The 27,086-nt window shown below is 41.4% G+C and overlaps 1 protein-coding gene across 2 annotated transcripts in view; it reads right to left on the bottom strand.

Annotated features, from left to right (window-relative positions):
- The window catches only part of NUAK1 (NUAK family kinase 1), an 80,699-nt gene that overhangs the window by 20,951 nt on the left and 32,662 nt on the right, over positions 1-27,086 (bottom strand). The window contains exons 1-3 of one of the 2 annotated variants that reach the window (XM_069973937.1): positions 26,158-26,190; positions 23,580-23,700; positions 645-796 (exon numbers count right to left, since the gene is read on the bottom strand). In XM_069973937.1, the coding sequence (XP_069830038.1) occupies positions 645-796; positions 23,580-23,652 (225 nt within the window). In that variant the 5' untranslated portion in view covers positions 23,653-23,700; positions 26,158-26,190. Of the gene's footprint in view, positions 1-644; positions 797-23,579; positions 23,701-26,157; positions 26,191-27,086 lie in introns of those variants that run through there. The other variant, XM_069973930.1, reaches the window with a different exon arrangement.

Below are 27,086 nucleotides of genomic sequence, written 5' to 3'. Positions count from 1 at the left end.
CATGTACCTTCCGTATTAGGAAAAAGGTAAGAGGTCAAATGCTGCACAAAGAGAGGAGCATAGAGCATAGCCCTTCTCAAAATTTCCACCTTTTCACCATAACTTGCATTTTCAGCACCATGAAATGCTTTTCTATGAATGCAGTTATCTTCTGTTTTCATGGTTTCCATACTACAGCTTTGTAATCTCTAGTAATGTTGTGAAAGGTCAGCAGGATCTGAAAGGCTTCTTATCTGCACAGATATTTGCACAGTAAACACATCCATGAATTCTCTGTTTGTGTGATATTCTCAATGTCTGACTGAACAATAAAATACACTCAGCCTACTTATCTGCAGCATCTCCTGTCTTGTTCTATGTGCATTAGAGAACAGGGGATAAGATTATTTACTTCATGTTGCATCGGCCTGTGGTTCTTAGCGGAACACTTTACTGACCACCTTGGCAAAAGAGATGCTTGACTAGAGTGAAAATAATACATAGCACATGGTGAGCAATATGATACATGGAATATAGCAGCATAACCTCATGCTTAAGGACTGAGCCATAAATCATTATTTATGGCAAAGGAGATGTTAATCCAAAGCCACCACATCTAGAGCCAAAGAATAAACTGTGCAAATCCCAACATGTTGCCTCCTTACCTTATGACAGTAGTGCACAGCAGAAACAATCTGACGAAAGAAATGTCTTGTTTCCCTTTCACTCAGTCGTCTCCTCTCGCTGATGTAATCGTATAGTTCTCCTTTGCTTGCATATTCCATGATGATCACTATCTTATCTTTATTCTCAAACACTGCAAGAAGAACAAAATGATGTCACCATGCAAGCTACAACACAATGTGATACATAAGAACACATGCAAATTCATACATTACATATCCATACATACATCAACACAATGTAACACAAATGTTATCACTTACATAACACATTGTATGTTCCAGCATGTTTTTCATGAATTATATACAGTCACTAAGCGCAAACAATCTTCTATAAAACCCATCGATGTTTCCTATGTCATGTCTGCATACTACAGAAAATCACTAAGCACTCACAGAAAGGAAGACATTACTGTAATTCTAGAAATGCTAACATCTGTATGATGCTCTGCAGTTTTATCATTCTATCTATATATGGAAATGTCTGGGGCAGATTACAATTTTATTAAAATGTTAAAAAAAATATATGATAAAATCCTTAGACATATATAAAAAAAATATATATATGGCTGATAAGGGATCTTGAGGTTATAGAGGGGCTTATACGGGTTATGACCCCTTCAGTATTGATTTCATGGATAAGCAGGTTAGACTCTTTAGGCTATGCATGTGCCCATATGAGTTCGTATATCAGTTTTTCTGAAACAGAAAATGATTTGGCCACATAACACCAACAGCACTCAATAAACTGCATTTATAAGTATACTGGGGTATGGCAGATTCCATCACATTTTACTGGAAAAAAAAGAGTAAAGAGTCCTCTGCTAATATTTTTGCCATATTTTAGGAAATCCGCTCCTAATGGAGCCTTAAGCTGGCCATATACTTAGATGTTTCAGGTGAATCCACAAATATTGGCGGAACTGGATGACAGTCTAATTTGTAACAGCCCATCCTCCCTACTGACCCCCCAAAGACAGATCTTAGGGGAGGGTGGACTGGGTATGTTGCAAGGGAGTCTCACAGTGTTCCACTCCATTAAGAACATATGCATGCTAGGTTGAGTGTGTAAGTGCATGAAGGGGAGCGGAGGATATCAGGAGAGTCTGCTGTTGGCACAATGAACATTCCACCAATAGATACTTTACAAGTGAGGCCAGCTTCAGTTACCTTGGCCACAGGTCACTGATCTATTTATGTTCTTATTATTATAGAAAATTGTCAGATTAACCACCAGGAAAAAATATAAATGGCTTTGTTTTCTTCCAGCTTCCTGATGAAGTACGGTTCACTCTGTTACAGCACTGTCCGTGTTTCCGTTCTTCTCCTCTGTCATAAGAGCAATATAATGAAAATGATGGCGTTGCAGGATTCCTCACTTGCCAGAAACCTAAGGTACCTGACAGAACTCCCTAACTTGGGGGCTGGGTTCACACTATGTATATTTCAGGCTGTATTTGGTCCTCATGTCAGGTCCTCATAGCAACCAAAACCAGGAGTGGATTGAAAACACAGAAAGGATCTGTTCACACAATGTTGAAATTGAGTGGATGGCCGCCATATAACAGTAAATAACGGCCATTATTTCAATATAACAGCCGTTGTTTTAAAATAACAGCAAATATTTGCCATTAAATGGCGGCCATCCACTCAATTACAACATTATGTGAACAGAGCCTTTCTGTGTTTTCAATCCACTCCTGGTTTTGGTTGCTATACAGCCTCACAAATACAGCCTCAAATATACATAGTGTGAACCCAGCCTCATAGTGTGTACTAAGTTTCCATGGCGTCTGCATTTTACTAGACTAAATACTACTGCATGCTGTGCTATTTTGTCTGGGATTTTTGACTTAATCTGCTATAGAGGCACATCCTATGCTATTGCTGCTTCTGTCTCTGTGCCTGTAGGGACTGTGCATGGATCACACATGTAAAGCAGTGGAGCTATAGGCTCCAATAAGAGGCCCCCTGCCACATCCATCAGCTCCCCAGGGGTACAAGTCCTTCCCTCACATGGTACTCAGGAGCTCACAGGACAAGCAGAGCAGATAGTTTAGCTGCTGGTAGGGGCAGAGGACTCACACTGCTACCACACACTGAAGCTGCACTTACTGTACATGTTACTGTGACAGTAGAATAGATCCTGGCCTGATCTGCTCTGTCAGGAATCCACACACAGTGCATGCTGGCAGCTCATCCTCTCATCTGACTGCAGCAGGGACCTGTAGTTACCTCAGAAGATTCTCAGTACATGTCCTATCAATGCTGGTGATGTACTACCTGCAAGCTGATCCCCTCCCCACTATTCAGGTACATAAAGCCTATCTATCTATCTATCTATCTATCTATCTATCTATCTATCTATCTATCTATCTATCTATCTATCTATCTCCTATCTATCTATCTCCTATCTATCTATCTCCTATCTATCTATCTATCTCCTATCTATCTATCTATCTATCTATCTATCTATCTATCTATCTATCATCTATCCCATATCAATCTCTTTTTCCTGTTTTATCTATCTTCCTTTTGCCCTAATGTAAGGACCCCCCCCTCAACTCACACATACACAAAACCTGCTGGTGATGATATGACTATACTGTACTGTACACCTGCAGTGCACCTAAAGAGGGAGCCAAGATTTGGAGGACGGCCCAGGGCCTATGGACTACTCCACCAATGGGGTTCATGCTAAAGGGGAGGGCAAATGCTGTATGCGGCTGCACAGACAGAAGGGGTTAATATTGTATGCCGTATAGTATTAATGTCCTCCATCTCTATAGTATTAACCTCCTGTGTGCAGTCCCATATAGTATATGGAGCTACACAGGGCAGTTAATACTATTGAGCAGGCTGCACAAAGGGGGTAATACTAGAGATGAGCGAATCTACATTAGGAAGGAAGCAAAGCACTTCATCCCTATCTGCATTCTGCTCATCAGGCTGCAGGCTTTTAAATCTGCTCCGTTCCCTGCCGCTCCTGCCCAGGTGCTGGGAAAGGATGTATCCAGTCCTGGAAAACTGGGAGAAGCAATGATTCCCGCTGTCCCACGGACCCACGGAGGTTTCAGACAGTGGGAATCATTGCCGAGAGTCCGGGTTCGTATGAACCCCCTGGTAGTGTGTGGAATTAAAACCTGGCTCAATTCACTTCAGTGGAAATTAGATTCAATACCACACTTAGCCTGAGGGCAGGGGTGGTGCTGTTTCTGGAAGAGAACAGCCAAGATTTTTTAAATCCTTGATAACCCCTTTAATTTAAAGTGGTTATATGTAGAGAGCCTTTTACACTGTTCTAAAACCTTCACATTCACTAAGAGTAATGTAGTAGAATATACCCTTCACTATGCAAAAACCATTGCTGTCTGCTGCCGTTCCCTATGTGTAACATAATCGGTTGAGGGACCACTAAGAGTTACTCGCCCCCCTTAGACTGAGCCCCTAGCTACGCCCCTGTCTGACGCAGATGTATAGGAAGCCTTCACCTGTAATTAAACTTTACAATAAATAGGTGTACAGGAAGCAATACGATGTAAACGAGTCTAGACAATGTATGTAAAACTCTGCTAATATGTTAGTGTTACTAACGCACTGGCAGACCAGTGCAAAATATCCCACCTACGTGTGCTGAGAAATGTACACTGTCTAAAGCTGAACAACAAAATGACTTTTCTCAAGTCAACAGTCATGGCTTTTTACGCGATATGTTTTGCAGATAGTCTTGAGTAAAGATTCCCCTCACAAATCTCTTTAAAAAAAAAATCTCACTGAGGAGTTTAAACATTTTGAAAATGCTGGGAAAATGCCCCTGCCTTACGTCAATAAGTAGAGAAGTTTTTGTTTTACACAGACTGATAAATCTAGGCCAAAGTGTTCTAGTCTAGCGATTTTTGCTAAAACTAAAAATTAGTAAAATTCTTTCTATTCAAAGCTCAAATACAACAAAAACTAAATTCATTATTACTAGAATAACAAAAAAAATATCACTTTTTGGATCTAAATGTTCTCCATTGTGACTAAACAAAAGGAGAATCTTCACTAGAATTGGTTGGTTATGGCAACCTGGTAGATCTGGTGTAGGACAATGAGAATGGTGTCCACTAGAGATGGGCAAACCTCAAGCATTTGATAATCGGTGACTGAACAAGTTGGATGCAGCCCTAGGGAGTCCTGGAAAACATGGATGTATCCTATGACTGTATCCATGTTTTCCAGGCAGCCATAGGGCTGAATCCAACTTCTTCGGCCACCGGTAATCAAATGCAGAATGCCCTGGTTCAGACGAACAAAAGCATGCTTTAAGTTCACTCATATCTAATGTCCACCAACAATATACAATGTATTATATAATATCTGATAATTAGGGATGGTCCGAACCTGCCGAGGTTCGGGTTCGTATGAACCCGAACGCTCGGCAGCAGATTCCCGCTGTCTGCCCGCTCCATGGAGCGGGCGGATGCAGCGGGAGTTACGCCTGGAAAACTGGGATACAGCCTATGGCTATGGCTGTATCCCAGTTTTCCAGGCGGTCCTCCCGCTGGATCCGCCCGCTCCACGGAGCGGGCAGACAGCGGGAAACGTTACAGAGGGTTCGGGTTTCGTACGAACCCAAACCGAACTCGGTTCGGACCATCCCTACTGATACTATAATAGAGAAGCTGCATGGAGTTTCTGCTTTCCCTGCATTTGCGTGAATATCCTCCACACAGTCTGGCTTCCTTCCACACCCTTTGTATGAAATTAAACGTGTATGTATGTAAGGAATAGAGACAGGGGCTGGTGTGAGTGATAATCTCTCTACAACACTGTACAATGCAGCTATTTAAACAATGGATAATAATAATAATAATAATAATAATAATAATAATAATAATAATAATAATAATAATGATAAAACAATACACCTGTATATGCATACTGTATATCTAACATCTAGATTTGTTAAAGAAATCAGCAAACCTTGAATCACTGAGAACTCGTAGATATAGAGACGTGATATTTCAAGTTAACATTTCCCCTCCTCTACTCATTATTTGTCTTGGACAGCATGCCAAAATCTGTTTCACGCTCCTACCCTTGTGTTACCAGCCAAGAAGATCTGATAAAGAAAGAAAGGAAGCTGAAGCATGAATGTACCCTGCCCTAAAGGCCCAGCTTGTCCTCTCCTGTCAGAGATTCACAACTGTGTAATCCTCATTAAAGGAAAGACTTCTAAAAGCAGAAGAAGCTAACTCTGGACGGATTACTTGATCCATAATGTTCTCCAAAAATGAGCACATTATTTATTTATTTTTTTATACTACAGGGGTGATGAGTTTCCCAGGCATATGTCTTCTAATTTTGTTTGTAACTGGTGAGGTGCCAGTAAGAAACATGGTTTTCCTCAACAATGGTCATGGAATAAAAGAATGTTAAATTACAACGCTATATTTAGGACATTATTACTGGGTCAGGATACCTTTCCAACTCAATATTAATTGCAGTGTCAAAAAAATTGCAAGGTCAATAGTAGTATTTATAAAATTATGGTCGGAAGAAATGTTAGCCAGTTTTCTTTCATAAGTTTACAATCTAAAGTCAATGGTAAAATGTTTAGAAAGAACTGCACATAATTATTTCCTTTTTGACTCCAAGTGGAAACTTTACTTCTGTAATACAATGCTCATGTTTTTTCCATGTATTTTATTACGGACAACAATGTGGCTCGGTAGATAACGAATTATGCTTCATACTCCACATGTTTTAATCATAAGAATACACATAAGCTAAAGTAGAGCATACAACATATTCTAAGCCAGACATCAGAAATGCAATGCTTTAAATTTCCATGTTTTAGGAGGAAAAGAAATCTGGTTAATAATAATAAAACGTAGAAGAACATTGTATTGGGAAATAAAGCAATCCCAATGAACAAAAAGGACGATTGTCGGATGGGACCAAAATAGAACTTTTTGGTATCAACTCAACTTGCCGTGTTTGGAAGAAGAAGGATTAGTACAACCCTAACAATATAGTTCAAACCAATCCTGTGGGTGGAAGCATCATACTTTGGGATACTTTTTTGTTGGGGAGAAGACAACTACACTGTATTGAAGGGAGGATGAATTGGGCAATGTATCCCAAGATTTTGGCCAACAACCTCCTTCCCTCAGTAAAAGCAATGAAGATGGGTCCTCCTGGCTGGATCTTCCAACATGACAATGACCCAAAATACCCAGTCAGGGCGACTAAGTAGTGGCTCCATGAGAAGCATTTCAAAGTCTTCTACCGGCATAGCCAGTCTCTAGACCTGAACCCAATAAAGTCTTTGGAGGGAGCTAAAGCTCAATGTTGCCCATCGACAGCCCCAAAACCTGAAAGATTTAAAGATGGTCTGTATGAAGGAGTGGGCCAAAATCCCTGCTGCAGTGTGTGAAAACTTGGTCAAAAATGGTTAAGTTCTGTTTTTCTGTTGTATCAAATACTTATTTCATGCAATAAAATGCTAAATAATTATTTAAGACTCAAACATTGTGATTTTATGGAAAACTTGAAGTTCTAATGTATTTGGGCTTGTAATGTACATTGGGCTTGTAATTTGACAGGTGCCTGTAGGTTTATGGAGCAGCTTAAATTATTTATCATAAGAAAAGAATCCTTGGGGGGCAGCTCACAGTGGCTGTAGATAAAGGGGAGAGCAGATCACATACATACAAGTGAAGTCCACAGCACTCCTTCTGTAGGCTTGCCAGCCTTATATCCATTATCAGGTCAAAAAATGTAAAGGGGATGCAAAGTTACCAGTCCCAGTGTCCAACTTGGGCTCACAAATCCATATAAACAAAAAGGTGACAGCATCCTCCAGGTGGTAAAGTAGAAAATCGGCTTTATTGCATCATGGCACCCATTGCCAGCCTTATATCCATTATCAGGTCAAAAAATGAAAAGGGGATGCAAAGTTACCAGTCCCAGTGTCCAACTTGGGCTCACAAATCCATATAAACAAAAAGGTGACAGCATCCTCCAGGTGGTAAAGTAGAAAATCGGCTTTATTGCATCATGGCACCCATGCAAGCACCGTTTCAACCAATAGGTTGAAAAAAACTATTGGTTAAAACGTCCCTTGTATGGATGCCAAGATGGCATAAAGCCAGTTTTCTACATTACCACCTTGTGAATGCCATAACCTTTTTGCTTATATGGATATGTACAAGTGAAGAGAACAGAGCTCACACAAGAAAATGCAAAGGATGTAGATGTGAAACTATGCAAAAGTTTAAATTAGGGCTGGGGTCAGCAGAGGGCTTACTCGGGCAAGTGCCGAGGCCCCAGTGCTTCCAGGGGCCCATAAAGGGAGAGGGGCCAGGTGTTTTGATGTTCTGCCCGCTCACTATGGTGCAGGGTGAATAGACAGAACATCAGAAGACAGAGAAAGAGCAGGACTTGTCAGCTAGACAAAGGGATAAAGGACCTGATCATACAACCAGAAGTCCTCCATACTACAGTGTGGAGAGCAGCCCAACAGAGAGGAAGAGGGAGAAGACTGAGCTGTAAGTGCTATGTGTGTGTTTGTGTGTCAGTCAGTTATATATGTGTGTGTGTGTGCTTGTGTGTGTCAGTCAGTAATGTGTGTGTCAGTCAGTAATGTGTATATGTCAGTCTCAGTCAGTAATGTATGTGTGTCAGTCAAAGTTGGATGCAGCCCTAGGGAGTCCTGGAAAACATGGATGTATCCTATGGCTGTATTCATGTTTTCCAGGCAGCCATAGGGCTGAATCCAACTTCTTCGACCACCGGTAATCAAATGCAGAATGCCCTGGTTCAGACGAACAAAAGCATGCTTTAAGTTCACTCATATCTAATGTGCACCAACAATATACAATGTATTATATAATATCTGATAATTAGGGATGGTCCGAACCTGCCGAGGTTCGGGTTCGTATGAACCCGAACGCTCGGCAGCAGATTCCCGCTGTCTGCCCGCTCCATGGAGCGGGCGGATCCAGCGGGAGTTACGCCTGGAAAACTGGCATACAGCCTATGGTTATGGCTGTATCCCAGTTTTCCAGGCGGTCCTCCCGCTGGATCCGCCCGCTCCACGGAGCGGGCAGACAGCGGGAAACGTTACCGAGGGTTCGGGTTCGTACGAACCCAAACCGAACTCGGTTCGGACCATCCCTGTGGTTACTGTAATAGAGAAGCTGCATGAAGTTTCTGCTTTCCCTGCATTTGCGTGAATATCCTCCACACAGTCTGGCTTCCTTCCACACCCTTTGTATGAAATTAAACGTGTATGTATGTAAGGAACAGAGACAGGGACTGGTGTGAGTGATAATCTCTCTACAACACTGTACAATGCAGCTATTTAAACAATGGATAATAATAATAATAATAATAATAATAGAGGAAGAGGGAGAAGACTGAGCTGTAAGTGCTATGTGTGTGTTTGTGTGTCAGTCAGTTATATATGTGTGTGTGTGTGCGTGTGTGTGTCAGTCAGTAATGTGTGTGTCAGTCAGTAATGTGTATATGTCAGTCTCAGTCAGTAATGTATGTGTGTCAGTCAAAGTCAGTCAGTAAAGTGTGTGTGTATGTGTGTCAGTGCAGTCAGTAATGTATCTGTGTGTGTCAGTCAGTAATGTCTTTGTGTGTCTGTGTCAGTCAGTAATGTGTGTCTCAGTCTGTGTGTAAGTCAGTGTGTGTGTGTGTGTCAGTGTTAGGGTGGGTTCACACTACGGAATTCTCGCGGACAATGTCCGCGGAATTCCGTCAGCTGTCCGCCCGCACATCTGGGCGCCTTTCCGCCGGCCCCATAGACACCATACTATGGGCCGGTGTATTCCGCTATACGCTGAAAGAAGTGTCATGTCACTTCTTTTAGTGGATCGCGGATTACGCCGGCCCATAGAATGGTGTCTATGGAGCCGGCGGAAAAGCGGGTGTCCGTGGGGGCGGACAGCTGATTGAATTCCGCGGACATTGTCCGCGAAAATTCCGGAGTGTGAACCCGCCCTAAGTCAGTAATGTGTGTGTATGTATGTCAGTTAGTAATGTATGTTTGTATGTCAGTCAGAAATGTATGTGTCAGTCAGTAGTGTGTGTGTGTGTGTGTGTGTCAGTCATGAGTCAGTCAGTATGTGTGTCAGTCAGTAAGTGTGTCAATCAGTAACTGTGTGTTTGTGTGTCAGTAATGTGATTGTGCATAGTGGATGGATGGATGACGGGATTGATGACAGTCTGTTGCCCAAGGGCCCACAAAAACCTGGAGCCGGCCCTGGTTTAAATGATGACCGATGATTTTTTTTCACCATCTTTAATACAAAGCAAGAATGAAAAAAAAATGTCAAACGTTCTCAAGTTGACATCTATATTAGTTTTTATTAATAACATACTATTCTGACATAAAATTAACCAGGAAAGTAATAACAATGTACATCTAAAAGTCAGAAACTAAAGAAAGATGCTGTCACTGGTTTAATATTTCTGGTTTAAAAAAAAAAAAAAAAACACCAACTGAGTCTGCAGGACCACCACTAGCTGCAGAAAAAAAACGCTTTGTTTGCTTTGTTACATCTTGGAAAATATGTAGCTAAAGTTATTGTTGGCTTGATGTATGCAGCCCGATAAGGCTACAGCAAATGCCTTCTGTAGTTGACAATAGAATACCTCAGTCTCTGCTTATTCTTTGGCTTGCTTGTGAGCGTAGGGGAAAATTTAAGTTTGCTGGTCAAAGGGACAGCCCATTTCTTGCAAGGAATCTGCGGGAATTCTCCCTATGTGTTCTGTCTAAATGTGAGTAATCTACCTAAATTAGTTCCAGTATGTTGACATTCCTTCCATCTGGTGTCTTTCTATGCATTGGTATTTTTATTACTATTCTAGCAACCGCAGACAGGAGTACCTTTCCACAGTTACAAAGTGGTTCTTTATTAAAGGATCGCCAATCAAAATGTACAGGCCTGCATGCGTTTAATTTTAACTGTGCTCAGCTAAAATAGCTATACAGCCAATAAAACTGCTTAAAGGAGAAGTCCGGCGAATTTTTTTTTCCCCCACTTCTTCCCTACATAAAAAGTTATATAATTTCCTAATGTACACTCCTGTCAGATTATGGTCCCTTACCAGACTTTCCCCTGGGTCTCCAGCTGCAGGAAGTGGCTTACTTCCTCATTCTGTGCTGACGTCACGACGAGTGCAGGGTCCCTGCTGCACCTCGGGTCGTGATGTAGGGCTTGCCACGTCACTGTACAGGCGTCCTCTGAGCTCCTGGCACGCCTCCCAGCCTCATGCATATTCATAGAGATGCCTCCTTCCTGTACAGAGACACTGACTACAACCCGTTCTGTACAGCAATCAGAACGGGATGAGGTGGGGGCTGCTGAGGGGGAGAAAGTACGGCAGACTAGAGCAGCAGCACTGAGAACACCTCAGTGTGTGCTGTAATCAGATCGGGAGGAGGTGGGGGCTGTGGGAGAGAGCATGAGACTGGAGCAGGCAGGCTGGGAGCTCTGTATGAGCTGTGATCAGGACGGGAGGAGGTGGGGGCTGCAGGGGGGGAGGAGAGGGCATGAGATGCTGGAGCAGGCAGGCTGGGAGCTCCGTATGAGCTGTGATACGGACAGAGAAGGTGGGGAAGAGATGCTGGAGCAGGCAGGCTAAGAGCTCAGTGTGTCTGCTCTTACCAGAACGCTGATAAGGTGGAGGCTGCAGGAGGGAAAGAACATGACAGGCAGTGCAGGCTCACTGAGAGCTCCATGTGTGCTGTGATCAGAAGGGATGAGGTGGGGGCTGCAGGGGGGACAAAGCATGACAGGCTGTGCAGGTTCACTGAGAAGACAGTGTGAGCAGTGACCAGAAGGGGAGGAGAGGGGGGCTGTGTATACTATGTGGTGATTTGTCAGTGTAATTTACCATTTTGCAAAGCTGCAGATTAGGTGTGCAGACACTAGCAGTGATGGCACAGAGGATGCAGGTGGCAGGAATACAGGCTAAGCACTGGGAGGGTGGTAACATTCAGGGGGTGGGACAAACAGCAAGGTTTGACTGAGTGGGCTGGACAAGGAGGAGAGGGGCGTATACAGTGGGCGTGGCAGAGTAACAGAGCTTGGACAGGAAGTGAGGAGACACCAGCTTATAGTCAGAACGGGCGATGTGGGGGTCCGAGAGTGGCGATTCTGGGCTCAAACTGTTACTATACAAAAAGGTGTACATGATCTCTTGTTTTTTTGGTGATTGTTTTTTTTTAACAGACCCCGGAATTCTCCTTTAATGCTCTGTTACTTTGTTAAAGTAACAACCGATAAATTGTTTGCTCTCTGCTTTAAATTTCTAATGAGCAAAGTATCAAAAAACGTTCAAACTTATTGTGTTCCGTCCTCTTCTGAGACCATATGACTCCTGGTGACGCTCTCTAGAAGTGACTTCTTCAGTTTATTCCAGTTTATTCAATTTCATGGTGTCTATTTAAATGGCTATTAAATGGCTTCTGAATGGGGGACCTACCTATATGAAGTCAATATCCCCAATGGGTTTTACATAGTAAGTGCTTTGGCAAAAGCTTCAATTTAAATAGTTCATTTTTATTTAAAAAAATAAAAAATTTACTTGCACATTTCTATGGTGCGCTGGAACATACATACTGCTGTACAAAACAGGACTACCCAGCACACCCTAATAAAATTATGGCAATTCTAAATACTGTAAATACAGTACATTAATAACAGTTCCTGTGGGTTATAGTCAGTGGCGTAGCTACTATGGAAACAGACCATGTGACTGCTATGGGGCCCATGGGGCACGAGGGCCTGGGCCCCCGTCGGCAAAACACGTGGTCTGTCTCTATGGTACTAGCAGGGTGGCACTGCTCACTCACCAACAGCACCTTCCTCCCCTAGAGGGACAGTGTCTCAGCACAGCATTGACAGGATTAGGCACTGCCATAGTGGCCGCTGCTTGCACCCCCACCCCCAGACAGTGACAGTTGGAGAAGGCACTGCTCACTGGTGCCATCCGTCGCCTGCACCTCTCGCCCTCCCATTGGAAACCCAACATCCCCCTCACCATCCTGCACCTCACTTCTCCAGCCCTCTCCTCCACTTGACAGAGACACTGCCTGGCACCATCCTACTTCGGGTCATGTGAGTATATGCATGGGTGGGGGGCTGTACTGGATTAATTAGGGCCCTGTACAGTTTCTTGCTATGGGGCCCCATGAATCCTAGCTATGCCCCTGGTTACAGTTTATCTACAAATCCAATTAGGCAGCTCCATGTTTGGGGGTTTCGTACCAAACTGAAAATATAGTCTTAGCAAGTTCAGAAAAATTGGCTTTTTATAATGCAGTGTACAATGCAGTATTATGGCTGCTTAAAGCTGCTACAAAAACATGGCCACTTTCTTCCAGAGACAGCACCACTGTTGTCTCCAGTTTGGGTGGGATTTTGTAACTTAGTTCCATGGAATGGAATGGAGCTTATTAGCAAACCACACCTGAACTGGAGATGAGTGGTGCTGTCTCTGGAAGTTAAACCCCTATTATACAGGGCAATGTGGAGAGCAAGCAAGGGTACATTTTGGCTTAGGCAAATTTATACCCCCTCAGGCCATAGACCTGTACTGTTATTTCCAACAAGAGACAGCAGCTGTGTGTGTGAGTATGATAAAAAAAAAGATCTGCACACTTTTCAATAAATTAGAGAAAGGGTGAGAAAAAAAGTGAAGTGATAACATTATGTTCTGGAGAGATATAGTCTGGCCAAGGCTATTTTACACCGCTGGGTATAGAATAGGTTTCCTGGGGTATACTGTTGCCCCGGGACAAAGGTGAGAAAACTAGTGAAGTGATAACATTATGGCCTACAGGAATATAGTTGGGCTTAGGGTCCTATTACACTAACAGATTATCTGACAGATTTTTTAAAGCCAAAGCTTTTGTAAGAATTTGTAAAGAGGAGAAATCTCAGTCTTTTCTTTATTACCTGTTCTTTGTTCATAATCCATTCCTGGCTTTGGTTCACAAAATCTGTCAGATAATCTGGTGGTGTAATAGGGCCTTTAGGCAGTTTTACATCCCCAGGTATGGAGTTTAACCCAGGTTCAAAATTAATAGTTTATCTTAGACAATTTTACACCCTGGTTTATAGCTTGACCTAGGACAATTCATCCCCGGGTATACGGGCCTGGACAAAACTAAACCCCGGTTTATCTGGGAGAGGGTTAATTTAGTCTGCTACACCAGCGGTCAGAGAGTACATCTTCACCAATGCAATGCAATAATTTTAATATAAATGTCCCCGAAGGTAAAAATAATTTTTTTAAATTTTAAAAGTATAAAAAACCCTCTCCTAATAAAAGTTTCTTTTTAATTAGATTTTTTTTAATATTAGTAAAACTTAAAAAGCATACAAACTGAGTATCATTGTAATTGTACTGGCCTGCAGACAGTGAGCAATGTAAAAACGAAATCTCGCAAAAGTTGCAGTACTCTGTTTTTTACTCCAAGCCACAATTTTTTTGTTTTGCAGCACATTATAGTAAAATGAAGGGTGTATTTAAAAATAATTATTGGTCCGACAAAAAAAAAAGCAAGTCCTCATATGGCTCTGTATATGGGAAAAATAAAAGAGTTATGGCTTTTAGAAGGTGAGGAGTTACAAACATGCCCAAAATTGCCCACTGGGGAAGGGGTTAACGGTTATACCAATATTTTTCTTTTACACCCACCATAGACTCTAATAATAATACATTTTCTACATTTCTACATTATACAACTGGTATACTTTGGAAAGCCTTCACTGATTTTTGGTGAACTAATCACATAGGTGTAGAATTATTATGTAAGGAAATCCAAGATCGTTGGAATGTAACAGAGGGATTAAGATCTTGATTTATTGCCAGTCTCGTCTATGACCAGGTTTAAGTTCAGGGTGCTATCAAGTGCAAACAATGAGCAGTTTGGCACTGTCTGACGTCACGGCTCAGCCAGACAGGAAATTAATTAGAAGCACAGACTAAATGAGAGGTAAAATGATGCCAGATTTATTCTCCTGCTTCTATGTTAGGAGTCTGCTGATCACTTCATTATTTGTTTTTCAGCTCATTTTCTTCTCTACGTAAGGTCACCTCATTCCACTATACTCAGTGGGAATATGCAATGGTTCTCATAATTTGTAAAACCAGCTTGATGCTTTTTTTAACATGAAAGGAGCAAAAGTAAAGAAAAGTGTGACCTAAAAATTTGAGTCTGCACAATTTTGTAGAAAATATATTGAGAACGGATTACCTTTTAGTATTTACTTTCAAAAGAATTGCATCCACTGGAAAATCTATAAAAATGATTGTATTGAACATAAAATTACTTTTACATGCTAATGTAGTTACACTACAATACCACTTGAGGTAACAACCCAAACCATGATTTTCTTTATACCTTGTATTGCAGGTCAGATAGTCCATATGGGAATACTATTCATCACTAGCATTTTGAAATGAACATATCGTAGTTAAGGGAAGTAAACAGATATAGGGGCCCTGGCAAAGACTAATATGGGCTAGCATCACAACATTCTTTAATACTTGGGGCAGTTTGGCCTGTTTGGCCCCTAACTTCTTTTCTGGGTGCAGTTGGTGTTCACTTATTGTTCCTGGAAGCAGTTAAAATGCAAAAACTATGATTCAGAGCAACTTCACAACTTCAGTGTGGTGTTCCTGATACGCAGTGGTTAGTACCAAAAGTAGTCCAATGGAAAAAAGGGGAATTTGGTGATAGATTCATGAGTGCCCAAGGCGCAATAATGGACAAATCCCACAGAGGAGCTACTGTAGGAAAAAAGGCTGAAATACGTAATGTTGGCCATGATAGAAGGATATAAGTGCACAACAGCTTGCTTCAAAGGGGGTCACGTAGCCACAGAATCATATAAGTGCACAACAACTTGCTTCAAATGGGCTCACGTAGCCATAGAATCATATAACTGCACAACAGCTTACTTCAAATGGGCTCACGTAGCCATAGAATCATATAACTGTACAACAGCTTACTTCAAATGGGCTCACGTAGCCACAGATTAGTCCGGGGTCATGTAAACACAGATTAGTCATAGTGTCCATGATTACCCCTATCTACCATGTCAAAAGGCCTATAAACAGTCAAATGAACCCCAGAACTAGACTATAGGGTAATGAAAGAGGATGGCCGAATCTTCTATTCTTTTATATCATATGGATGGCTGAATGTCTGTCATCATGTCCTCTTTCAGAAGGATAATGCTGCCACTCTGCAAAAACTGTTCAGAAAAGGTTTGATGAATGCGACAAAGAGCGCAAGCCAATAGCCCAGATCTTAATCCAATCCAAAGGACACCTTTTGTAGTCATATGAAGTCTATGCTTTGATGGCCTATTGGTGGCATGAGGGAGACCTAGAGTAGGTAGGTTGACATAACTATTAAAATGGACGACAAATTAAAAAAATATATAAAAATGAATCCAAAAATAAAACAGAAATTAGAAGGACAATTTATACACAGTGTCAGTACTTTAAAACTCTGACTTACTAGACTAAGAATAAATCATCTTTGGTATTCTTAGATTTGACATGTAGCGCTTAGGATTTTCATGAAAGAAGCGTGTTCTTCGCAGATTAAATTTATACTCTCAGAAGTAACGATTCTGGCAAAGTCAACTCTAACTGCTCACTACTATTCAAGATGTTTTAAGTCACTTCAACAGTATTTTCCTCCCAGCTGTATAAAGCCAATTGCCAACTTCTGTCTTGCTGAGCGGATGGAATTTCTCCAGACTGAGAATGAGGGTCTACCTTTTCCAGTTACTTCGGGAAATAAATGTGATCTGACTGGGTTACAGAATGCCATCACTAATAAAGTAAGATTCATTGTACATGTGAAATGTAGTGCTAAGGAGTCAGAATTTTTAATAAAGATGTCTGTATGATAACTATAACCAATTCATACCTATTTAATTAACCAGTGCACCATGACAGTTTATTAGAAATCTAAAATATTAGCGTAGGAACGTAGCCTTTTTGTTATGAGTAAAGAGGGATGACACACAAACAAACAACCAGGAGAGATTGTGGGGTTCTCAGTCATCACACACTCTGCAATCACACACTTTTACCCTATTCTATGGCTATTTAAACTCAAACTACTCCTCGTGTGAGACGCTAGTCTTGATAAATTCCCCCATTCATGTCCCATTCATCTTTAAGTTTTAAAGGGATACATTACACCATTATTAAAATTTTAATGGGTATTTTAGAGATCTACAGAGTGAGAACATATCATGTCACCACTTAAAGGAGTATTTGCATCTGAGCTTGTTATTCCCTATCAATAAAATAGGGGATAACAAGGTGACTGGAGCTCTGACCACTGGGAACACCACCAATCCAGAGAATGTACAGACAAATCTCCCTTCAGTGAATAGAGCACTCACCCGTGGGCACTCCAGATTCACTCCATTTACTCTCTGCGCTGCCGCTAAATGTTTCCAAGTTCAGTGCTCAGTGCTCCATTCATTGCTAGGGCAATTGCAACTCCATTCCTGGGAATGGTGAGGTCCCAATAATCAGACGTCTAGCGATCAGCTGACCCCCATCCTATGGAAAGGGGATAACAAGCTGACTTGGGAATACCCCTTTAATGACTGGTGGCAGTTTGACCTCTGGTGTCCCCACTGATCCTCAGAAAGGAGGGGCTATAGCAATAATTCAGCGCTGCAGTTCCTTTTTGGTTTTTCCTGACCACCTGCAGCAGAGAGAACTGCAACTGACTCTATTCACTAGAAAAGAGCTGTATGGTTGCTGGCACACTGATCTAGTGCCATTGTCATCTTTATTCTCAAGATCAGTGAAGATCCTGGAGAGTGGACTGGCATATCCTAGCAATAGAGATCACTGTTAAAAATAGGTTGTCTAATAAATGAACATATAATAGTAAATAAAGTTATTTAATTACATTTATGTCTCTTGTGCTTTGTTACTTTATTATTTATATCTTTTGTGCTTTCTTTGTGTATTTAATGCAAATTGTCTGCTCTGTTGTCATCACTCCACTTCCTGTCTAGTGTATTTCCTGTAATGTACTTCCTGTTCCTGCTGTACACTCTGGCTGGGAATTCATGTAGGGTAAATCATTTTGCCAGTACACTTAGGAATAGCCCTGTTCATATATTAGACAGCTGAATAAAAAGTTTTATTGTAGGTAACCCCTTTAAGAAATGTGCTGCTGTGTCAAAGTCTCATTCACCCACAACTGCCACACTCCTTTCAAATGATCATTTGTGAAAAATACAAAAGCCATGGGTCAAAAAAGGCCCAAATAAATTCCTTACATTTCTCAGAGGTATTGAATATAACCTATAAGATAATATAACACTAAATTACTTAAGTAACACATACTTAAGTGCACATATGTGTAAAATGGATTAATGGGTTAAATTTATCAAAACAGGTGTATGTATATACTGATCTAAACTTAAGTTCTGCCCCTCTGACCCACAATAATTGAGAGGCATACACCTCACAATAGCCCTGGCATATCTGTGGTCCCCTCAAAAATCCACACAAGCTCCAAATTAGTCTTTTTTACACTACAATTTACATCTGAATGCAGGCATGAATTGAAATAAATGTAGGGCAGTGAGAGAGTACATCCTTTGCATCATGCCATGCCCCAACATCCATCTACTTGGCAAGCGCAGCGAAAAAGGTACAAAATCTTTCACAACATTTTACAGGTGTGCACTCCCCCCTTTAGTGTTTATTGCAGATCACTGGCTAGGTACTATGGTCAGTATTTTGGTCAATATTTTTTGCCAAAACCAGTGGTTCCAAAGACCCACTCCTGGTTTTAGCTAAAAACTTTAACCAAATACTGACCAAAATAATATGGAGGGAATCTCTCATGGTTGCTGAAATTTATGCCACTTCCGATCCGGCATAGATGTTGGTAAGGATGCACAGGCAGCTTCAGGTGCACCTATATTTAAATGCCTGTGCAATGCTGGGGTATTAAAACTGCCATGTGAGACACTAGTCTTAATAAATCCCCAGTCCTTTTCTGAGATTAGTTTACTTTGTAATCCATTCTATTAAGCCAACAGTGGGGTAAGGCAGAAAGTAGTGCCAATGTTGGCCGAATACTTTAGACATGTACATAGATTAAAAAAAGATGTCATAAGGAGTGGGGGTCAAAAAAGAGGCATTCCCAACTAAGCTCAAGAACTTCTGTGGGCTTTACCCCTGCTTCATTGACAGTCGGCTGTAAGCTGAGCCCTAAGCAAGGTCAGGCATGGGAGGAGAAGCAAGGAGGTGTTACAGTCCTCAGTAGTTCAGAAGCTTACTTGGGAACGGCTCCTAAACTTTTTGCATTCTGGAAGCACACACTAATATATGAAAGGTACCATGAGTCTTCTTGCCCTAACAGTATTCTAACAGTGTTAGCAAACTGGAATAGCAGCTGAAAGATAGCACCATTAATATAAGAAAGGTGACAGACAACCTTCTATACACATGAACACTCAGCTCGGTCAGGCATTCATGATTTTTAAAATAGAGGACGCCACTGTCAATTGACAATATACATGGAAAATCAACGTTTTCCTTGTTGTAACTTTGACACAAGTATTCTTAGTGTTTTTATTTATGACATCCAACTTGTAAAAAGAGAAGCCGAACTGCCGATGCTCTGACAAAGCTAATCACTGCTAGAATACAACAGCACGAATGTGTAAATGCTAGCAATAATAAATAATCCATCAGAACCAGAGTGTCTTACATGTGCAGATTGCCAGTGACTGGCCCCATTGCTTCTATCCTTTGGCCAATGTGAGGTCAGTGGTTAATTACCTGGCAGCACTTCAGTAATTCTCCCTACAGACCTCTCACACAAACAGAACCTGATTTTCTATAATTCTGTATGAATTTGCCCGACATGTATTTCAACAGTCTATTCAGCTGATTCTGGTTTTCCTCCAGAGTGAAAGGAAATCCCCATTAGGTGTTTCTACTTGGCTTGGTGCACTTGGCAAGTGCTGCCCTTGGACTAGGGTGTGTACTTCAATCATCATTTTTTAACAGACCATTGTACGCACTGCTTGTTTCTATACTTCCCTTTTCTTTCGACTATGACGTTTTTCTGTAATTTCACTCACTGAACTAAACCTTCTGGTCTGGCCTCTGGTGACACAATACACAACACATCACACTGCTGTCGTCTCATCTTGGCTGCTGCTCCCTTTAGCTGGGGGGGTCCTCATATAAACTATATGGAACCCTCCGGATGATTTACTTGTGTGATCATTTCACTTTCATTCTTTCACTTTCCCATCTGGAACAACAATATCATTTTTTTGGCAGTAACATCTTAGGTTACTTTGGGACAATCAGGTCCATTTTGTAGAAATGATGGTAAGCTATATTTCTTACCTCTTTTGTTTCTGCAAAATTTCAATGATATGATTAAAGAAAAGAAGTTTTCCATATAACAATTATCTAAGTTACTTTATTATATAACCATGTACCAATGTTAACCTCCAGTGTGGAGCCACTTTAATATATTAGGAAACTGCACAGCCAGAGATTCTCTAATGTAATTTTGCAGGAATTATGCATTACTAACCATGCAGGGTCACTGCCCAAGAAAAGCAATCCACAATATACTGAGATGCTTATACAAGTCAACTAAATATTCTTCAGCATACTAACACACCCTCTGCAGTCTGTGAGCACTGTCTGTACTTAGGGTGCAGGCCACCAAAAACTTTCCTATATCCTGCTGGTTGCTTCATTAGGAGAGTTGTAAGAGATTTGAAGGAGTTTTCAAACAGCACAAAACTGTTCTTCAATGATTTTATTATGTAAAAACTGAGCACTTACTACTTTAGTTGGGCCGATGCCATTCCACTGCTCATCCACACAGTTCAATAAATTCTGTAGTTCCGTCCTGAGTTGCGATCTATTGACAAAAATTAGGGCTTCCTACCACTCCTGCTCATGTCGGCAAGCCGCTAGAGATGAAGGCTACTTGAGCATGCTCGAGTCCATTCGTTCAGCATTTGAATACCGGTGGCTGAAAAAGTTGGATGCAGCCCAAGGGAACTCGGGAAAACATGGATACAGTCCCTTGTGGTCATGTAATTGCTTACAAAACTGCTACAGAGAGCCAATAGACTGGCTTGAAAGGAATCAGTCAGCCTTTTTCTGAGGATAGCATAAACTAGTAAGTCAATAACGTGAGGAAGAAAAAATCCAGGCACTCACTGATGGTAATGTCATGAGTGGGTTTATTCACATGACATCACAGGGAGGGATAGATGACACGGGTGTGCGAGCGTCTCTGCAAACAAACATTTTTGCGCCGAAGCGATTCGTCAAGTCTAGATGTTACCATCGGTGAGTGCCTGGATTTTTTCTTCCTCACGTTATTGCGTTACCCTCACCTCTATCTCGGCACCCCGAACTTTGTCAGTGTGGTTTCAAACGTTGGACTTTGTACCGGTTGTATGCAGGGGTGTAGCCTCATGTTCGGACAATGTCGGCTTGTGTCTCTACCTAGCCTGTATGAACTAGTAAGTACAACTGCAGATGAAGATGGGATGGAGATGGATGTATGAATGAGTTGGAGATGGATGTATGAATGAATGTATTGCCTACTAGCATTCCTTAAATTCAAATGGTCAGTAAATGCTTTGAGAATAATGGGTCTTATTTACTAGCATGTTTCTGTAACCAAATTAACATTTATTGCTAGTTTTTTCCCTGTTGGTTTCTTGTTTCACCACATTTACTAATGTCTTCCACCAAAAAAATCTCTAGAAACTGTGACACAGTCAGGGGTTTGTTGCTGGATGGGAGGTATTTTCCTCTCAGCTTGTCTTGCTCTTAGTAATGCAGAGAGCTGTATTCAAGGACTGAACTGGAGTAAAAAGGCCATTCCAGGTTTTTAGGTGTCGCCCAGCATACAAAGCTCAGCTGGGAGTGAGGGCAAGGGAAATTTGGTGTGTGCTCTAGTCTGAGAGTGTGAAGTACACATGTGACCTGTCTAGGAGGACTGGTTGGACCATGTCCGGACACATGGACTATGTACAATGCAGCCACTGCTGTGAGGTACAGACACTTTGAATTTTGTGTGAGACTTCCGTTACTGCCTAAAAGGCCAAGCTGGGGCTGTACACTTATGTGCTATGGCAGCATGAAGGTAAAGCTGGATTTTTGTTTCATTTGTTTTTGTGGTGTGAATAAAGACTAGGATTTGAAATGTGAACTGCCTGTTTTCCTCTGTCTGCAACCACTACCTAGCTATACCTGAGCGACTCCCCCCACAAAACCAACACACTTTGTGCTTTAAAACTGAAAAGAGGGTGTGTCGTGGGTACATCCCTTGAAACCAACATATTTATCAAACAAACATTTTTTGATGGGTTTTCCATTATAAAAATCAGGTTTTAGTTTTGTCATGTGAAAAAACAGACAAATTTACTAAGGGCAATCTGACACTTTAAAGGGAAACCAAATCTAACCTGCTAATAGCCCCTATAGCACCGGGGAATCTAAGGAGTAAAGTATGTGTCTTACCTTCCTCCTCGGCACCGGTCCCGCTCTGTTAGTAGGGGTAAGGTCCACTCCGGAGCACCTTTAGGAGCACTGCTGTGTGATCCAGCCCGCCCCCTCCCATGATTATCATTAGAAGGGGTGGGCCAAATGACGCAGCAGTGTTTCTAGGGGTGCTCCGGAGCGGACTTTACCTCAACTAACATACCTTCCTCCTCAGCGTCCCTGGCGCTATAGGGGGCTATAAGCAGGTTACATTTGTGTAACCTGCTGATAGTTCCCCTTTAATAATTGTGGAAGTTTGGGAAAACAAAATGTTGATGTGTAGGGTTTCTGAAAACCTGACAATCTTTGTAAATCAGGGCAAATATCTCCAAGGAGGGTTTCTCAAGCAGGAAACACAATCCATTGGGATGTTTACTCACACCAATATGATGCTTCTTAAGCAAACATCACTTCACTTTGGTTCTGAATGCTGTTTCCTGCTTGAGAATTAGATATACACTGACTTTTGTCCCAGACTGGTGAGGCGTGCATTTACTAAGTGCTTTGCCTGAAGTGCTCCTGACTTTGTATATCACTGAACCCAGAGGTTACCTGCTTGCTGTACCTACTACACATTACATATACTACAAAACTAATGGTGTTATTACACGGGCCGATGGGGGCCCGATAATAACCTATTACACGGCCCGATTATCATTTAACAAGGGCTGCATGGACATTGTAACCGATGTCCTTGCAGCCCTTGCTTAACTTAAAACATTACCTGTCCAGGCTGCAGGGCTCCTCTTGCGGTCTTCTTCTTCCCGGGTCCTGCGCGCTCCAGCTTCAGCTCGGCCAGTCTCAGCTGACAGGTCGCTCAGCCAATCACTGTCTGCGGCGGTCCTGGCAAGTGGTTGGCTGAGCAGCCTGTCAGCTGAGACAAGCCGCTCTAAAGCGGGACCCGGGAGAAGAAGACCGCAAGAGGAGCCCTGCAGCCTGGATAAGTAATGTATATCATCAGCCGCCGGCCACGCACCGCAATTACACATAGCGATGCACGGTCGACGCCCGACAATTATAAGTTCAAACCTATGTCAACGATCAACCGATGATTGTTGTCATCAGCTGATCATATGATTATCGTTCCGTGTTATAGTACCCTAAGCCACTGTCATAATGATGCAGATGATGTGGAGCAGTTTTGCACTTGTGTGTCCTGTGGACTCTATATGAACATGTCCTACAAGACTAAACACCAGTACTTTCACAATTTAATGATGTGCATCCCACACAAGCACAAGAAAGGCTGACAAGGAGTCAGGGGTGAACTGAATCCTGGATCACACACATTTCCCATGATTTAAAATAAAATGTTACCTTCATATATGCTTATGATATGCGGATGGCTGAGTGATGACATTATTTCAATCTCTCGTCTGATGTGAACCATATCTTGCTCATCTCTTATTTTGTCCTTACGGATAGATTTTATGGCAACCTAGAATATTTAAAACACTAAGCGTTACTTTGCGAACAGAAACAGATGTTAGGCAACAATTAGAACTCCTCAAAAATCAACACAGATGTTGTTTGCTGGCAATAAATACACAGTAAATGGATCAGACCAAAACTAAAAGACCTCCTCTAAGAATAATCCTCAAATGTCAATATTACCAAGAAGGATACAACATTTTATACATTGTTCCATATCAAAAAACACAGCTCAACCACATCTAAAGAAATAGAAGGATTCAGATCCTAAGGTTAGAGGTTCCTTGGTAGATGTCCATATCTGAGGTTATCTGACAATGTGGTCTGCCATAGTAATGTGCACAGACATAAACCGTCTGCTCCAACTGGGGATCCAAACTGCTGATACTGTTAGCTGCTAGGGCAAGGAGACACATTGTACATTTGTACTTCCACAACAATAAAATGCTTTGATTCTCTGATGCCAAGTGTCAAGGAGGCGTTCTATACCCCTGGAGAGATATCTAACAGTGTCAGCAGTTTATAATGTGAATTGCAACTGGTAGATTCTATTTAAAGGAGATCTCCTGGCAAATGTAAAAAATCCCAAAGGGCAGGGGGTAGTGGGAACATAAAAATCAGGCAATATTTACCTGTCATCTTGTCCCCGCAGCCCCAGTGCCACCCCTGACTGTCATCCTCCAGTCTCCTGTTCCGGCTTCCTGTGTCATCACAATGCGGCAGGAACTACCTGCTCAGCAGGCATTTCTAAACTGGGTTGTGATGTCACAGGACTGGGAGATCCAGGAGACCGGCGGGGAACCATGAGCGGTAGTGTAATGGCGGGAAGGGGACAGATAAGTATAAGAAATAAGAAAATAAGTGCCCCAATGCTCCAGGTATAGGAGCTGCCATTGTTATTTACCCTCATTCTAAACTTGACCATACATATTAGAGAAAAGTCAGGTAAGTGTAATAAGTTAGACGGATAGGCCAAAAATCTAATGTAGCATTTTACAACTTGGGTTCCTGCTGAACCTGGGTGAAATCTCTGGGGTTATGCAGATCAATTCCTGGTAATGGCATTCAGTTTGCATTGTGCATGCCCTAATTCCATTTGGCAACATTCTCCATGCAACAGCAGCCTGCCCCCCTCCTCCATTAGTCGCTTGTGCAGGGAGGTGCAGCTATGTATTGGGATCTCAATGTCTGAATTCTTTTTAGGGGTTCAAAGTGTCAAACATAAATTCATTTTGAGGTAAAGCGTGTGTGCTTCACATGAGTATTAAAGGAATATTCCAGTTGTGAGTATGGTGGTAACCTGACAGTTCCCTATTGTCATGCTATGTAATATGCATAGCAACCTAAAATGACGTAAAATTTCCATAACTATAAGTTACACTTGAGAAGACAAATGTAAAATTAGGTAAGGGAAGTTAAAATGATAAAATGTTAAGAACTATATAGCCTCTACTCAGCTTCCCTTTTAATACATACTGTACATAGTAATTAACCTTCCATTGACAGAACATACAGCTAAGATATAGCTGAATTCTGATAGCTGCACTTTAAAGTGAACAAGCCTTAAATGCACTTTTTTTACATAAAGGTTTTTGTTTCTAGGCCATAAAACAGGATTAAAATGCCTTGCAGAATCCGTCCAACACTTCTGTATATATGTTTGCTCAAAGTGTTTGCTTTTCTGTGACCTTTATAGCAAGTAAAGAGTGGCCAGACTGCTTTGTCACTTTACAAAAATAACAAACTACTGCTACTTACTAAAGGCTACCAGGTTATTGTGATATAATGTGGATGTTATATGACATTAAATAATATCAGTGGAATAACAAAGAAATTAAAAAAAACCATTCAACTATAAAAGTATATGAGATAAAAATGTTACTTAACAAATCAATGGTGAATATTGTAATTTACCTTCTAAATGACATACTCTAGTTAAAAGAACAAGAGACAGATGGTGCAGGCTGCAATAATCAAAGCCCCCGAGGTAAGAAAGAAGCCAGCGGCGGTGCTTGGTGAAAAGACTTTTTTGACACGTGTAGAAATTAAATGTATAAGATTTCTATAGATTCTGCTGCGACCAGTTCTGTCTTTTGACGAAATATTTTCTTGTGTATTGCTAATATGATTCAAGGATCTGTATATATCTACATGTGCCTACAATTAACTGGAAACCATTAATTACCAATGGAAAAACAAGGCTGTTTAGCATTACATTTATTATACTCCCATATACATGGTCGACCCAAGACTGAAAATTCTAATGTTAAAAAGGGCTTTGCTTATAGTTCTATTGTTATGCATTAGCACTGCTCTTACACAATTAAATCAGTGCTTTACAAAGGTCATTTCCATAGCAATGGACACAGAGAGAGCTTAAATGCAGAAATGTGTAATGAATCAGCTATACAAAGGTGGAATCCATCACCTTAGAAACATTTAATGAGAAAAAAGTGGTAGTTACCTATCCCGCTGGCTGGGGCAATGCCCAGATAAGTCTGAGTTACACTCCTGTAGAAAATGTGTTTGTATCTGTCTATAACGGAATGTTTTTCTAGACAAATGGTAATGTTCCCAAACCTACAGCTGCACCAACACACAGGCCGGGCAAGCAGGTACACGTTACAGAGAGTTAGATGGGCGGCATTTATTTATTCTCTTATCAGCCACCAAAAAAGAAAGTCACATAAAGCTAGTCTAAAGCACACAGTAGAAGTAAAGTATACAGAGACAAGCAAATATTATGAAGAGGACTGGACGTCTCAGTATTGATGGATGACCATATATTACTTCTAATGGACTGGCTGGATTTAAATCCTTCCTGCAGTATGTGACCTTCATTACTTACAATGCTCAATCTTCCTTTCTGGAAATATGCTCTTACATTAAACATCCTGTGTCAGGATTTAAGGACCAACGCAATAAGCCATTTTCTATGCTTAGAGGGGAGTATATCAGGACTGGCAGAGAGAGTAAACTGTCTTACAATGCACCATATTTATTGACATGTAAACCTAGCCTTAGAGTGCGCTCAGGACCTTAGCAACGTGTGTACTTAGTGCTTAGACAACAGTTTCCATGGGTTAGGTGGGCAGGCACCATCCAGCAAGAACCTCCCAAATTTATTTTATTTTGGCCACTATAGAAATCCAGCTCTGCTGAAGAATGGCTGTTCACAGTGTCAAGATGGGCGAGTTGCTATAAACAATTACTACATGTTATATAGGTTAAAGACATGACTATTTTCATGTTTTGCAGCACGGCAGTGCAATATACAGTACTTCACCCAAATTCAAAAAGCATATAGATTTCATTAATGATATCCTATGATTCCACATTGGTAACAGTACTAATCACAGTATCAACTTCAATACTGCATAGCAATGCCATCTA

Source organism: Dendropsophus ebraccatus, chromosome 1 (genome assembly GCF_027789765.1).
Source record: "Dendropsophus ebraccatus isolate aDenEbr1 chromosome 1, aDenEbr1.pat, whole genome shotgun sequence".
NCBI lineage: Eukaryota > Metazoa > Chordata > Amphibia > Anura > Hylidae > Dendropsophus > Dendropsophus ebraccatus.
The sequence above is the reverse complement of the archived record's forward strand: the minus strand, read 5'-3'. Positions and strand labels throughout refer to the sequence as shown.